This window comes from Tursiops truncatus, chromosome X (genome assembly GCF_011762595.2).
Source record: "Tursiops truncatus isolate mTurTru1 chromosome X, mTurTru1.mat.Y, whole genome shotgun sequence".
Classification (NCBI taxonomy): domain Eukaryota; kingdom Metazoa; phylum Chordata; class Mammalia; order Artiodactyla; family Delphinidae; genus Tursiops; species Tursiops truncatus.
The window spans coordinates 65,800,623-65,816,006 of NC_047055.1; the positions used below are offsets into that span (position 1 = coordinate 65,800,623).

General features: G+C 34.8%; 1 protein-coding gene across 1 annotated transcript in view; it reads left to right on the forward strand.

Annotated features, from left to right (window-relative positions):
- Positions 1 to 10,964, forward strand: part of ATRX (ATRX chromatin remodeler) — a 247,901-nt gene extending 236,937 nt beyond the window's left edge. The window contains 5 exon segments of the mRNA XM_073799062.1: positions 4,434 to 4,583; positions 5,426 to 5,551; positions 6,292 to 6,387; positions 6,900 to 7,028; positions 8,058 to 10,964. Of these exon segments, the coding sequence (XP_073655163.1) occupies positions 4,434 to 4,583; positions 5,426 to 5,551; positions 6,292 to 6,387; positions 6,900 to 7,028; positions 8,058 to 8,336 (780 nt within the window). The 3' untranslated portion in view covers positions 8,337 to 10,964.
- Positions 10,965 to 15,384: the final 4,420 nt, after the last annotated feature.

Genomic DNA, 15,384 nt, shown 5'->3' on the forward strand with positions numbered 1-15,384 from the left:
TAAAGGTACACATTTGGATGTAATTTAAACCTCATTTTGATGACTGTTGGCCTAGTGATTATAGATTCTGTTCCAGTATTGTTTTCAATAATAGTGTTACTATAGCAACTAATATAAATGCATGCTTCAAGGGGAAAAAACAAAAAACCTCTCCACGATTATATTGTATATTGGGATGAAATTTTTCTTTATTAACTTTTATAACTTGCTCTAGATTTTGCAAAACTTTTTCCCAAAGAAATATTCTGAAGATCTTGTTACAAATACTTTTTTGCCCTCTTAATCTCATCAAGTTTCTTGTATTGACAGTATGCTGCAATTAATTTAAATGGGAAAGATGTAGAAACAGTTTGTATCAGAAATCCTGTATCTTCTTTCTGTTATTTGTGTCTTACACAACACTCTGGAAGAAAGAAAGATTTCTGCTTTCATGCTTCTGAAATGTATAAATGAATCTTGTTCCTATAAAAGTCAGTTAACTTTTATGTAATGTCTTTTCTTTGTTAAAATGAAGATAGTGGTAAACATACTCGTCTGAGTCCTTGAGTATTGTCGGCATATTATTGTATGAACAAGTGGTTCATATAATAATACATTAAAATTTTTTAAATTAATTAATTTATTTTTGGCTGCATTGGGCCTTTGCTGCTGCGGCAGGCTTTTTTCTGGTTGCGGTGAGTGGAGGCTACTCTTCGTTGCAGTGCACGGGCTTCTTTTTGTGGTGGCTTCTCTTGTCGCGGAGCACAGGCTCTAGGCGCGTGGGCTTCAGTAGTTGTGGCTCATGGGCTCTAGAGCAGAGGCTCACGGGCTTAGTTGCTCCGTGGCATGTGGGATCTTCCCGGACCAGGGCTTGAACCTGTGTCCCCTGCATTGGCAGGCAGATTCTTAACCACTGTGCCACCAGGGAAGTCCCTAAAATTTACCATTAACCTATTTCATTACAGATTTGGTAATAATTAAAAACTAGAAGTGGCATAAATGTCTTGATAAACTCTGAAGAGAATAATTAAATAGATGATAAAGTGTATCTATATAATGTTCACACCTTGCAGCCATTAAAAACAATGAAAGTTTGTATTTAATGTAAAATAATGTTCATGGAAAGATATTAAGGCAGAAAGGTAGGTTTTAAATATAGTACAATCCCATTTTTATGTGAAAATGTGTGCACACACGTGTGTTAAGTGTAAATGTGTGGCGGGATATACAACAAATGTTACCAGTAGTTATCTCTAGTTTTTATAATAGATATTAACATCGTTTCCATTAAAATTTTTAAAAATTCTTTGAAAAGAAGGGAGTGCTGTAGCCAGTAGTAGCAATATGATTGATTTTTTGGCTTGATGTTAGCAGGGAGGTAATGTTTTAGGAAAAGGGTCCAAATTTTTTTAATGATAGAAAGCTAAGTCACATGCACTTTTCCTCTGACTTGTTGACATTTTAGTTGACTGTGGGTCAAAATGAAAGTTATTGCATGGGCAGAAGCTGAACCTCTATCATAATCTGACCTTAAAATTAGGCAATCATGTTTGACTTGATAGCATAGATCTTAAATCTGGAATTGGTGGGGAGAAGATATTTAAAGGTTTTAGAATGGGATTTCCTGAAATGAATATCTCCTGAAGATGAGAATGGTAAAAATAGTTCACGTCAGGTTCAGGCTAAGCATGAACTGGCCTTTCACAAGTTTTTGTCTAAGAATTGTGTTTGTTTCAGTTTTTATATTTTCTTTTATTAAAAAATTAACACATACTTGTTTTTAAAAACTTCAGAAAGAACAAAGGTGTTAAAAAGAGAAAAAATAGACCTACTTAAGTTTTTCCTTCCCCTGGAATCCTTTAGGGAATTTTCTTTTTTTAAGAGAATAGATCTGGGAAATAGAGGGCACTATACCTCAAGAAAACAGTCATTCTTTACAGTGTGATAGAATAATCACTGGATAGGAGTCAGGAAATTTATCTTCTAGTCCCAGCTAGTCCTTAGCTCTGTGATTGGAAAAAGGTTACTTTGCCTCTCTGGACATCAGTTTCTACCAATTTCAAGATGATAAGTTTGGACTTTGAAATTACAGGATGCTAAGGACTAACTTGATAAAGCTCCCTGAAATCACAGACACTTTTTAAAAGGGTGTATATGGGTGTGTTTGTGTGTATGTGTGTGCATGTATGCACACTGCATACATGCATTTCTGGAAAGGTTTTTCTCTAACCATAAAAAGTAGTTAATGTATGGATCGTGGTATTTATAATTGAGAAATAAACATTACACTTGATTGACATAGTGTTTATTTCCAAATAATTGGGTATTTCATTTATTCCTGCTATTCTTATCTCATCCTGTTACATATGTGATGGTAGAATATTTCATCCATGTTTAACTTATAGTCATAACTAGATTAAGTTATTATCCAGTATTACGGAGAAACCACACAGCTGAAAAATAAATTCAGTTCCTAGCACACAGTTCTCCTGGTCTTTCCCTTAGGTTGCTGTCTTAGAGAAATGTGATTTTTGACTATGGTTAAGAACATCACGTATTGTTAGACAGAAGTAAAATTAGGGACTATCTATAGAACATTTCTACCTTGTAATTTATTTGGTATTTTGTAGAACAGCTAACTTTCCTAATTGTACTTGGCATGGTCACTTGCTAAAAATATTAGTCAATGTTATCTGGTTTTATTACATACCTCTCTCCTGAGTCATGCTTGGGGGGTAAGCATGGGAGACACACATCTAAGAAAGCATTATCTTTTAACAGAATTTAATTCAGACTGCCCTATCTCCCTGCCTGCCTGGTCAGTAACTCTGAACTTTGGAGATCTATCTAGTGATGATAAACCTGTTCTATATGTCATAGGCCAGAGAAGTCAGCTTTGATGGCAGACTTCTACACTGGTGCAGGAGAGAAATGTTTACTTAACATTTTAAAAGAATAAACTTATTAACATATATGTGTTCCACCAGTAGACTTTCTTGAGCCCTCTTGCTTGTATGGTCTTTTAATGTTTTCAACGAAAGAAATAGCACATGCCTTCAAAATGAATTATAAAATCTCAATTACAGCTGTATGCATTAAGAAAATCAGTTCCTTTTCTTTCGTGAAATTATGAAGTGATTATTTATTGAGGTAGCAAGATAAAAAGTTTGTTAACATGATGCCAAATATCAGAATGTTTGGAATTGGTGTCAGCATTTGCTCTTGTACAGAAAAAAACTTAGGGCCTCATGAGCTGAATTTTTCATCTTGAGTTATTTAACAAACATTTGAGCCCCTACCCTGTGTTGGACGCTATACTCTAGGTATGGTTGAAGATGTAAAGACAAAATTCTTTTCATAGACAAAAGTCTATGCTAAACTTATGGAGGCATTAAGCATTATTAGATGCAGATTAAGTTTAAATTTAATGTGCTATATACCTCGCTGTACCTTCCTTTGGCCAGTCAAATATTATTTACGTTCTTTCACTAAGTTCACACTCAATTTAGAAAGTGTGTTCTAAGGAAACTTGCTGTTAGAAGCTATGGAAAATCCTTTTGTAAAGTGAATTAATTTGCCTTTTATATATCCAGGTTTTCATCTTTTATTTCTTAATAAACAACTTGTGAATATTTTAATTTTTTATTAGCAAGTAACATACCCATGGTTCACTTTAACCCCCTGCTCCCCAAATCTCCGTTTGTGTGTGTCTCTCTCATAATCATAATCACACAGAGCAGGAGTTTGGTGTTCTTAATGAGTATATAAATGATCCCAATTTTTAAGCTTTTAGTTTTTTTAACCTTAAAAGACTGGCTTAAGACATTATGACTTTTAAAAAAGACACTATGATAATAAATTGATAAACAGTGTATATCAGTTTAAATTTGAACCGTGTGTCCTTACAGTGTAATTTATATTTGACCTTCTTACAATTGAAATATAAGGATTGTATGTTCCAGTTAAACTGTTCTGTAGCTGTTTTGATTAATTTAAATTTAGTTTTTGTTAGTATAGTGGTTGGTAGCTGAAGTGATTATGAAAATAAAGTTGTTAAACATGTAAGAACAGGAGTAGCCATGATTTTTAGCACATTCATTCAGTGTTATCTCTGAGTTAAGCAGACTTCTGTTAGCATTTTTTTATCAACTCAGAACAAAGCACAAAACAAAATGCATATGAAAAAGTTAGAAAAAAGTTGGAGGAAAAAACCTTGAAAGATGAAAAGTAGTCATTAAAAAATTGAGCCCCTAAAACATGCTGTATAAACATAACATTCTTACGTAAGGGGCTGGTGTTGCATGTATTGTGAATGTTTTCTAGGTAATTTATCATATATATCAGAAATATGTATAGCAGCCAGTTTCTAGCTTCTAGTCTAACAGTAGGCCAAAGATCTATGGAGATATGATCCAGAGGGAGAAAATAATTATTATTTCAACCCCTCTAAACAGGACACCATACTTGCAGAACTTCTTCAAATACATAAAGAACACATTGTAGGATATCATGAACATGATTCTCTTTTGGACCACAAAGAAGAAGAAGAGTTGACTGAAGAAGAAAGAAAAGCAGCTTGGGCTGAGTATGAAGCAGAGAAGAAGGTAGTTCATTTGAAATGCTTTTTTTTTATGTTAGTCATTTAAAAGAACAGTGGGGGAAGAAAAACGTCACATTTGGAACAGGTAGTAATGTAGTGAATCTTCAGGAACAGAGTCTCCAAGTAGGAGACTCTGTTTATGGGCTTTTCGGTACCTTTGGTGATAGAGTGGGAGGAGAGGAGAGAAGAAAATATTTTCCCCTTAAAGAGTAGTAACCTCATTTCTGATTAGCACTTGCTAAATTGAGAGATTAGTGGGAAGCTATATATTTAGCATCACTTAACTTCCATCAACACCCTCACAGTAGTAACAGACATATAGGAGCTTAGAGTTTGGAGGTAGGAGTAAATGTTGCTTTTAGCATGTGTACCATGAAATCTAAGTTTTGACTGATTATCAGAACACAGAAAGACTCCATTATTAGACATTAGTGTCAATCTCCAGCAGCAACTTTATTTAAAATAGTTCCACATCTGTTTTAAACACCACCCCCACTTGAGCAAAAATATGCCTGAGCATATGGGAAACCTTATCCTAATGCCTGAATCCTTTTTAAACTCATTGTACCAAACTTCTTTAACGTTGTGATTTTAGTAGTCTCATCAGAATTCTCTGAGTTGCCCCATTCTGTGGGAATTATCAGAAAAAGAGTACACCTTTAGGGGTTAAAGCTTTCTATGTAAGAAGATCTTGGTTTCGGGTGAAAAGGGTGTTTTGTTTGTGTGTGAAAGAGTGTTAATAATTTCCTAGATCTGAGAATGTGGATTTTTTTCTAAACCAGTAGGTGATGTAGAATTTCAAGTTTTAAATCACAATGTGGAAAGTGCATATTTTTTTGTTTTTAGGGACTGACCATGCGTTTCAACATACCAACTGGGACCAATTTACCCCCTGTCAGTTTCAACTCTCAAACTCCTTATATTCCTTTCAATTTGGGAGCCCTGTCAGCAATGAGTAATCAACAGCTGGAGGTATGTTGTGAAGTACAAAAGTAGTTTAACTTGAATTAAAGGCAATTTCAAATGCCCTGTTGTTGAAGGTTCCCTATGCTGGAATATCACATTCTCCAAAAGATTACCTCTGAATAGACCAAGAAAGTATTCTTTTATTTGTTGACCTTTTTGAACCAGCATAGTATAATAAAATGTGGTTTGTTCAGAGCACAAGGGAATCAGGCCTTGAATTAATGTAGTTTGAATAATTTTAATTAAGGAACAATAGAGCAGCTGACTGGCTAGGGAAATAGCACTTTCTTCAGTTATAAAATATTTTGAATAAACAGGATAAATACACACATTGATTTATATTCTAATGCAGTGTAGATGCAACATTAAGTATACGATAATGCACAGTATTTTGAAATAAGTAATTGAAAACTAGAATCAGTTATGATTTAAATAAGAAGGACTAGGTTTTAATATACCAATAATTTAATAATTTAATCTGTGGTTTTCTTTTTAAAATGTGTTTATGGAGTCATTTAAATTATTAAAATATTGGTGCAATAGAACCCAAACTTTTATCTTCCTAACAAGACCCTCACTGATGAGTTTTACTCCATTTTATTGATGCTGAATTTTGCTGTTCTTTTCAATTATTTAAAGAGTTTTAAGACCAAGTGCTATAAATTGGCAAGAGAAAGGATCCCTATACTTTAAAACTATGCTGTCTTTTACATGCCCTTATAAAGTTATTTCTTGCATTCTTCTAGGACCTCATTAATCAGGGAAGAGAAAAAGTTGTGGAAGCAACAAACAGTGTGACAGCAGTGAGGATTCAGCCTCTTGAAGATATAATTTCAGCTGTAGTAAGTTAATTGGCAGTTGTTTATTCCAACTTGCAGTTTGTGTTCTCCCCCCTCCATTTGTTTTAATTTTTAATTGTTGTTTGACTCATTACTTCCATGGGGAAAAGAGCGTAATCCTTATAACGTGATTTGCAACAGTAAAATACTAATAAACTGGAATATAGTGCCAAGCTATATGTAATTCAGTTTTACCTGGATGTTGGCACAAAAGAGAAATGTAAAATCTAAGAATTTGGAAATCAGTTAATCATAGAAATGTGTGCATTGTTTACATAAATGTACTTTAATTACCAGTTGCATGAATTAAATCCAAATAGTTTTATTCCAGACATAGGTAACCTTTGTACAATAGTGGACAACTTAGTACCCGGCTTTTACATCATTGTCTTCTTTAGAAAAGAGTAAAGGAAAAGGAAAAAAAAAACTTAAAAAATCCTCAGTATCTTTAAGTACCTTAATTATTTTTTCTCAACTCTACTGCAATAAGGAGTAAATAGAAACTTTTCTTTTAGTGGAAGGAAAACATGAATCTCTCAGAGGCCCAGGTACAGGCGTTAGCATTAAGTAGACAAGCCAGCCAGGAGCTTGATGTTAAACGAAGAGAAGCAATCTACAATGACGTATTGACAAAACAACAGATGGTAAGAATTTGGACTATCTCTAGGTTATGTTTAATTTTCTTGAATTTATAATAATCAGTTTGTGTGACATCTGTGTCAATAACCATTCCCTCATATGGACGGATGGATGGTCATTGGTTATTCCCAGAGAAACTTTATCTAAAAACCTAGTAATGTCAAATAAAGGTAATGTCTTTTGTTGCAAAGGAGCAACAACTTCCCAAATGGGTCTCCTTGAAGTTTACATAGACTCTCTTTCCTATAATTTTATTTTTGTATATTCTGGACATCTAAAAAGGGATTTTTGCCAGACTTTTTACCACATTTACTATTTTAAAACAACTTCCACAAATATGTATACTTTTTAATATATTTAATTTGAGATAAAAAGTGGAGCTATAAATGATACATGACACAGGTTCCTACTAAATTATGTAATTCTTTAAAAGACTAGCATATTCCAGGATCCTTGATCATCTTTCCTAGCATGGTCTTTGCCAGCCATCTGCCTTGCACTGGGAAATTTCAACTCTTGACACCAGGGAATCAATTTCTGTGGCATGAATTTTACTTAGAAAGCACTGTAGAATTATGTGGTTTTAAATTATCTTAGGAAATTTGAGCCATTCCAAGTAGGAATTATTCCCACTGCAAGTGCCTTTTCCCTTGGGTGTTTGTCACTAAAACTGTTTGTCTGTCATCAGGTGAAATATTCAAAAGAATGACAAAGAAAGGAGACTTGACAAAAAAGTGCTGTAACTAATACTTGAGACTAATCACAGTGCAGGATGGGTTACTATGGCAACTAACCTGAATGCTGCTTGCACTACAATAGTCAAGTCATTAAGAGAATTTAGCCCTAAATGGTGTTACTAACCGGTTTCTACAGTAATGGTCCTGTGAATGCCATCAAATTAGTAATGGTGATAACAATAATGTGTTTCCCTTTTGGTATGGTACCCCCTTAACAAATTGATTTTAACTCAAAACTTGATACTGCCTCTTTGAGACAGGTCATGCACTTGTAACAGCTCTCTTTTCTCTCTTTAGTTAATCAGCTGTGTTCAGCGAATACTTATGAACCGAAGGCTCCAGCAGCAGTACAATCAGCAGCAACAGCAGCAAATGACTTATCAACAAGCAACACTGGGTCACCTCATGATGCCAAAGCCTCCAAATTTAATCATGAATCCTTCTAACTACCAGCAGATTGATATGAGAGGAATGTATCAGTCAGTGGCTGGTGGTATGCAGCCACCACCATTACAGCGTGCACCACCCCCAATGAGAAGCAAAAATCCGGGACCTTCCCAAGGGAAATCAATGTGATTTTGCACTAAAAGATTAAAAGATTGCTAAAATCATAGAAAGATCTTTTATTTTTTTAGGAATCAATGACTTAACAGAACTCAACTGTATAAATAGTTTGTTCCCCTTAAATGGCAATCTTCCATATTAGTTTTAAATTTTTTTAATAGGGCATACCATTTCTTCCTGACATTTGTCAGTGATGTTGCCTAGAATCTTCTTACACACACTGAGTACAGAAGATCTTTCAAATTGTTTTCAGTGAAAACAAGTCCTTCCATAACAGTAACAACTCCACAGATTTCCTCTCTAAATTTTTATGCCTGCTTTTAGCGACCATAAAATTGTCATAAATTAATGGATTTATGAAAGAATACAGATTTATATATTCATTCTTTACATATAAAAACACACAGCTGAGTTCTTAGAGTTGATTCCTCAAGTTACAAAATACTTTTGTATTAATCCATTTCTTGATTAAAGTGATTGAAATGGTTTTAATGTTCTTTTGACTGAAGTCTGAAACTAGGCTCCTACTTTATCGTGTCTGTGACTGAAAATTAGAAACTAAGGGTTATCTTTGACACAGAATTGTGTGCAATATTCTTAAATACTACTGCTCTAAAACTTGGAGGAGTCTTGCAGTTATCTTAGCATTGTATAAACAGCCTTAAGTACAGCTTAAGAAGAGAATTCCTTTTTCTTCTGTAGTCTTTCTGCCATTTTTTATTTTCAGTTATACGTGCTGAAATAATTACTGGTAAAATTTCAGGGTTGTGGATTATCTTCCACACAAGAATTTTCTCTCTCCTGGCACTAATATAAAGCACATCTCTTAACTGCTTGGTGTCAGTGCTAGTGCTTCATCCTGTTGCTGGCAGTGGGATGTGGACTAACAAAATCAAGTTCTAGCATTTTAGGAGGTTAAGGATGATGTTGTGGTTGTTAGCTTCACACCCTGTTTTATAAACAACATCAAAATGGCAGAACCATTGCTGACTTTAAGTTCACATGAGGAATGTGCTTTAAAACAATTCCCAGTACTGTCAGTATTGTGAAATAATTCCTCCTAAAGATAAGGTTCACTGGCTTCTATGCTCTTCTTTTCTCTCATCAGTATGTTCTTTTTTCCCAACTACATTTTCTTACGTAAATTATGTTTCAAAGCTCGATTTTTTTTTTCAGTTTAGATCTGTGAGGCAATTTTCTGATCAAAATTAATTAATCTCTAATGCCCTTTTATGAGGTTTTACTAGAAAGTCATTACATTGTCATTTTTCTTAATCCAGGCCTGTAAAAATGACTTATAAGCTTATTCATGTACAATTTGGTTGCTTGAGTTTCTTAAAGAAAAAGATTGTTAGACTATGAGAGTCAACTCAACATGGCAAAACTATTTTTGAGATGGTGACGTAACATGTAGTGGAAATGGCCAACGAATTCCAAAAAAGAGAAAGCTGGGTGGAGGATTTGCTCTAGGTATCACTGGATTAGAATGAGGAATGAGTTTAACATTAGCTAAAACTGTTTTGAATTGTTAGGATGATTAAGAGATTTCCACTTTGATCATGAAAAACTAGTGGTAAACATCCAAGAGTACTAAGTTTGTCATATAGAATTTTGAGGTTTGGTGGATCCACCCTCCACCTTCCCGTGGTGAGTTATCACTAACAAATTCCATGTATTTGGATATTATGCCAGCCATATAATCAAGTTCATTCAATTGGTGTGTGTGGGGGGGGTGTTTTTACTTTAGAAGAAATGAAAGAGACAAGATTTATGAGATAAATATTTGAAGACAGTATACTTTGGCCAACTGTTATCAGTTGGTATTTCTACAAGTCCAGAATACTTTAAACCTGATTTACTAGACCTGTGAACTTTCATCATGGTCTGATTGCTTGCTCAAAGACATAGGTGTCAAAATTTTAGGCAACCTTCTAAACCTTTTTCATCATTAATGAAACTATGACTTAAAGGATAATACATAGAAGAATGATTTGGAAATAAGAAAGTTTGAGATAAAACTTGGACCACTTTGCATACTCTTCTTCACTTGACATTTTAGCTACATAATATGTACTTTGAGTATAACATCAAGCTTTAACAAATATTTAAAGACAAAATCACATCTATAAGATACTAAAAGGCTCATTTTTATATTTGTTTTAGATGTTTTAAATAGTTGCAATGGCTTAAAAAATGACGATTTAAAATGTTGCTTGTAATACAGTTTTGCCTGCTAAATTCTCCACATTTTGTAACCTGTTTTATTTCTTTGGGTGTAAAGCGTTTTTTGCTTAGTATTGTGATATTGTATATGTTTTGTCCCAGTTGTATAGTAATGTTTCAGTCCATCATCCAGCTTTGGCTGCTGAAATCATACAGCTGTGAAGACTTGCCTTTGTTTCTGTTAGACTGCTTTTCAGTTCCGTATTGAGTATCTTAAGTACTGTAGAAAAGATGTCACTTCTTCCTTTAAGGCTGTTTTGTAATATATATAAGGACTGGAATTGTGTTTTTAAAGAAAAGCATTCAAGTATGACAATAATACTATCTGTGTTTTCACCATTCAAAGTGCTGTTTAGTAGTTGAAACTTAAACTATTTAATGTCATTTAATAAAGTGACCAAAATGTGTTGTGCTCTTTATTGCATTTTCACAGCTTTGAAAATCTGTGCACATATTGTTTCATAGAAAATGTATAGCTTTTTATGTGCTATTTAATGGTGGTTCTTTTGCACATTTAGTTATTTAATATTGGGAGGTCAAGAAGTTTGGTTTTTAAATCTGTTATATACTAAATTCTGTAAAAGGAGATCTCAAACCTCAAAAATAATTTACATCCCAGGAAGTCTATGTGTGTTTGTGTTAGTTTTGGTTGTCTGTGTGTAATCCAGTACCATTTCCTGCTTCCCAACTGCTGCGTCACTCATTTAAGTCAAGCAGAGCTACAACTCCACACTTGATACAAAAGCTGCTTACTATCCCGGAGCAATAGCAGGTTGATGGAAACCTTGTTACGTGACCTCCAAAGAAGGTGAATATTTTGTAGTCTTCCCTTAGCTATGCCCATTCTCCCTCTAGTATCATAAAATCAGATACATATTTCTGTACCCTAAACAAAACTTTAAAGAATTAATTACATACCCCAGTAAAAATCGTTTCCTTTGAGGGTGGCATGTTGTGAGATATTTTAACAGTAAAATAGGTCATCCTTTTACGTGCTTATTTCACGAAAAATTATGTTCAGGTTATTCCCTACCTTAGTTCACCAGACTTAATCTCAAGTGACTTTTGGCTATCTCCAAATAAAATCTACCCTTAGAGATGAAAATTCTTCCACCGTTGATTTTTTTTTCAAAAGTATGTAATCTTTGCCAATCTCAAAGGAGTGACCAGAAATGCTTTTTGTCTGTGCAACATTTTATATATGCTGTTATATGGAAGTGAATAAAAATTTAAAAGCCAAAATATATACTGTTTCTAAGCTCAATATCTGCCAGGTAACCAAACTGCCCACATCACTCATGTTGGATCTAATAAGGGAATGGCCTTTGCGGCCCCTAGTTTTACTCCCTAGAGTATGTACTACCATAAAATTTCTATACAATATATACTGCCACCCTCTCTTTGGAATAACCTTCCTGAAACCATTGTGCCTACTAGGCTGACTATGGAAATCACTCTTCCTCCCCCCACTCTAGGGATCTGTCTTTCTGATAGTGACCACTGCATACCTTCACCAAGGGATGTGTGACAAGGAAGGCAGCATATAAATTGACACCTCTATTAAAAACAATAAAGATAAAGCTTTAAAGGAATGAAAGGGTGAGACAAATCCTAAAATACTCCTCTTTTAATACTCAGAACTGCCACATTTTCCAAGCAGTCTACCCAGCAGCACTCTTCCGCATTCTATTCCTGAACATTATGCCCTCACTTCTCCTCCCTGATAGAAACACGTTAAGGGAGGGGGAGCTTGGCTCCAATCTCCTTTGGGTAATCATATCAGATGACTACTGAGAGACTTCTACCTATTAAGTAGACTCAGCCCCCTGCCTATAGTTCTCACATCAGATATGTGCTGGTTTTCAAGAAAGGTGACGAGAGATGACTTATCAGATGCAAGGATGGGATTTGTTTCAGGTATATGAGGAGAAAGTGTAGTATTGAAAGAAAAAGAACAAAGGTTAGAGAAGGATCGGGAAAGACAGACTAGATTGGAGTGGATTGATGGAGGACCTTGAAATCCTGAATGAGTAATTCAATACGGAGGATAACAAGGGTTTGTGAGGGAGCAGATGTGTTCAAAGTAGCAGGTAAAGATAGTGATTTGGGCAGGGGTAATTTGAATGGTTAGGTGAAGAAAGATTACAGACAGGAAGATGGATAATTAGGCATTCAGTGACCAGACTACTGACAATTTTAAGGACAAAAGGCACAGTCATCAGAGCTTGTATAGGATAGTGAACTTCTTAAATTGTAAGAAAAACCTTATTTCCTTTTACCCTTCCCCAAGGAGCCCAATTTGTTCAGGATTTCTGATTTTACATGCAAAAGTTCACTTACTCTTTGTTTACCCTCTCAAACATAGTGATAAATGCATTAGTGGCATTCATGTTCTTTCACAATTTTTCGTTACTCCTAATTAACCCGTATACATTATTTGCAGAAAGTGAGTTTGGTCCATTTAAGTCGAGTGTAATTCTACATCTTTCCTCAAGCTAACTCTTCAAAGGGCTAAATCCATTCCTGTTACTTTTCCTTGAGACCCATCCATTCCAAGGGCTAGTATCTCAGTTGGTAATGTTATATTTATAATCTTCCCTTGTTATTTTCAAAGTGCTTTGTGCTTATTACGTGTTAGCCTGTGTACAACATATCTGTGAGAAAAGTGAGGAGAATAGTTACATTTTTCTCGTGACAGTTAAGCTAAAAGACCAAAATCAAATCTATTGGCACTTAGGATGCAGAAGACATATTCTAGTCAATTTATCTGAGCCTTTCATGTCTCATTTGGAAAATGGGACTATAATAATACCTTACTTTCTTGAAGGCAGGAGACTGGACCAGGTGATTTCTTGAGGTCCTTTTCAGCTCCAAGAGTTAGGGTTTAGCTGTGAGCAAAGCACAGTTTGAAGCCAAAAGGCAATGTTTATCTAAAGTTACACAGTAAGTTTGTGAACAATTAGAAATCCCTTCCCTTTAGCTAACCCTCTCCCCTACTAAACTATACCTTTTCTTTTCCTCTGCTTAGAAAAATGAGAGGTCTGACAGGCGTTTTAATGACAAAGCAGGTAAGTCAAGTTGTAATTGGCTCTAATTACCACTTCCACAAGCTGTAACCTCCTCTATCTTTTGCCCAGGGGCACTCTCAGAGCTGTGTTTCTTAACTGCTTCTGGAACTCTGCAGAAAATGAAAAAACATGTTTAAGGATCTGATTCTTATAGCTTTGTCACCTGATTGGGTTATATATTATACATGACAAAACATCAAGATAAATATAAATCCGCTTTTGTAAAGTCAGCTTTTAAGCAAATAATTGGTAACTTCCCATTTGATTGTTCATAACTGTAAAGCCCAAATTAGGCCGATATTTAAATTGTCTGGTCTGGACAAAGTTTATAGTGAGTAGGAGGCAATATTTGCTTATATTGACTCTTACGTAACAACGCATATGGCATACTTTTTGAGATGTAGGTTTTATAAGTCAAATCTTGTGACAAAAACTACAAAAACTAATAGAAGAGTGAAATAGTGATCATTTTTTTCTGTAGCTGCTTGTCCCCACCTGCCAGTAGCAAAGCAGGTAGAAGCTTGTGTCTGGCCCGCTGAATACATTTCAATGAAAACAAAACCAAACAAAAAAGAAAAAGAAACATGGTTAATATAAATCATTTGAGGTATTGTTCGTTCATTACCAGCTCTTGGTAGGTTTTCAATAATATACAGCATAGAGGTTGGCCTTCAAAGGCTTTAGTGATACAGGCTTGCTTGGACCCTATCCTTAGCAAAGTAAACCTATTTTTCTATTAGCAAGTGATTCTGTCCTATCTTTCCATATCTTGCACACTCCACCGTATGTGCTAAGCTCAAATGAAGTACCTGCCTGCAATTTTTTTCCCTTTCTCCAAACTATCATCTCCCCACACCTCACCACACACACATCCCTTTATATTCTAATACCTCAGTGTCTGTGTGTGTGTAGGGGAATTATAGAATTATAATTTATAAATTATCATTTAGAATTATAATTTATAATTGTAATTATAGAATATTCTATAATTATAGAATAATTATGGGATAATTATTCTATAATTATAGAATTGTAATTTATAAATTATACTTTATTATAATAAATTATACTTTATTATAATAAATTATACATTAGAATTATAATTTATAATTATAATTCTATAATTATAGAATCATACAGTGCTAAAGATGGTAGGGGTCTTAGAGACCCTGTAGCCTATCCCTCTCCCTTTATAGTCGGGAAAAACAAAGGTCCAGAGAGGGGAAGAGATACCCAAGGGCACCCACGTCTTCTAGCCTCTATTCCACTTCTCATTCCACTCTGTTCAGATGCTTCCTATTACACTTGTATTCCAATTCAATTTTTTTTCAATCTGTCAGACCACGTTAAGCAAATTTTCAGAATAACTGGTACTGAACTAAACTTTAAAATGAGAACTGTTTGTGGGAAGTAGAGGGGTATGTGAACCAAGATGACGGAAACAAATTCCTGTGTGATAACTGTACAATGGGATCTTTATTTGTTTCTTCTTTCACCACACTCAGCACAGTTTAGACCAATAGGATCTGGAAGCACTGTTCTGCTTTCTGGATCTCAGTGTCCTTCAGAGCCAAGGATGGAATAATTCAGCCTTCCTCAGATGAGGTAGATTGATGTACCAAGTACTTCAAAATCCTCTATTTCAAATGAGAAATGCTGCTGTATTCACAAGGGAACAAAACAGAAAGTTCTGTGTTAGTGTAGTGACATCTGTCAGGATAGGGGCAACTAACTATTCTTGAGTTATAGAGATGTGCCAGAAGGATCAT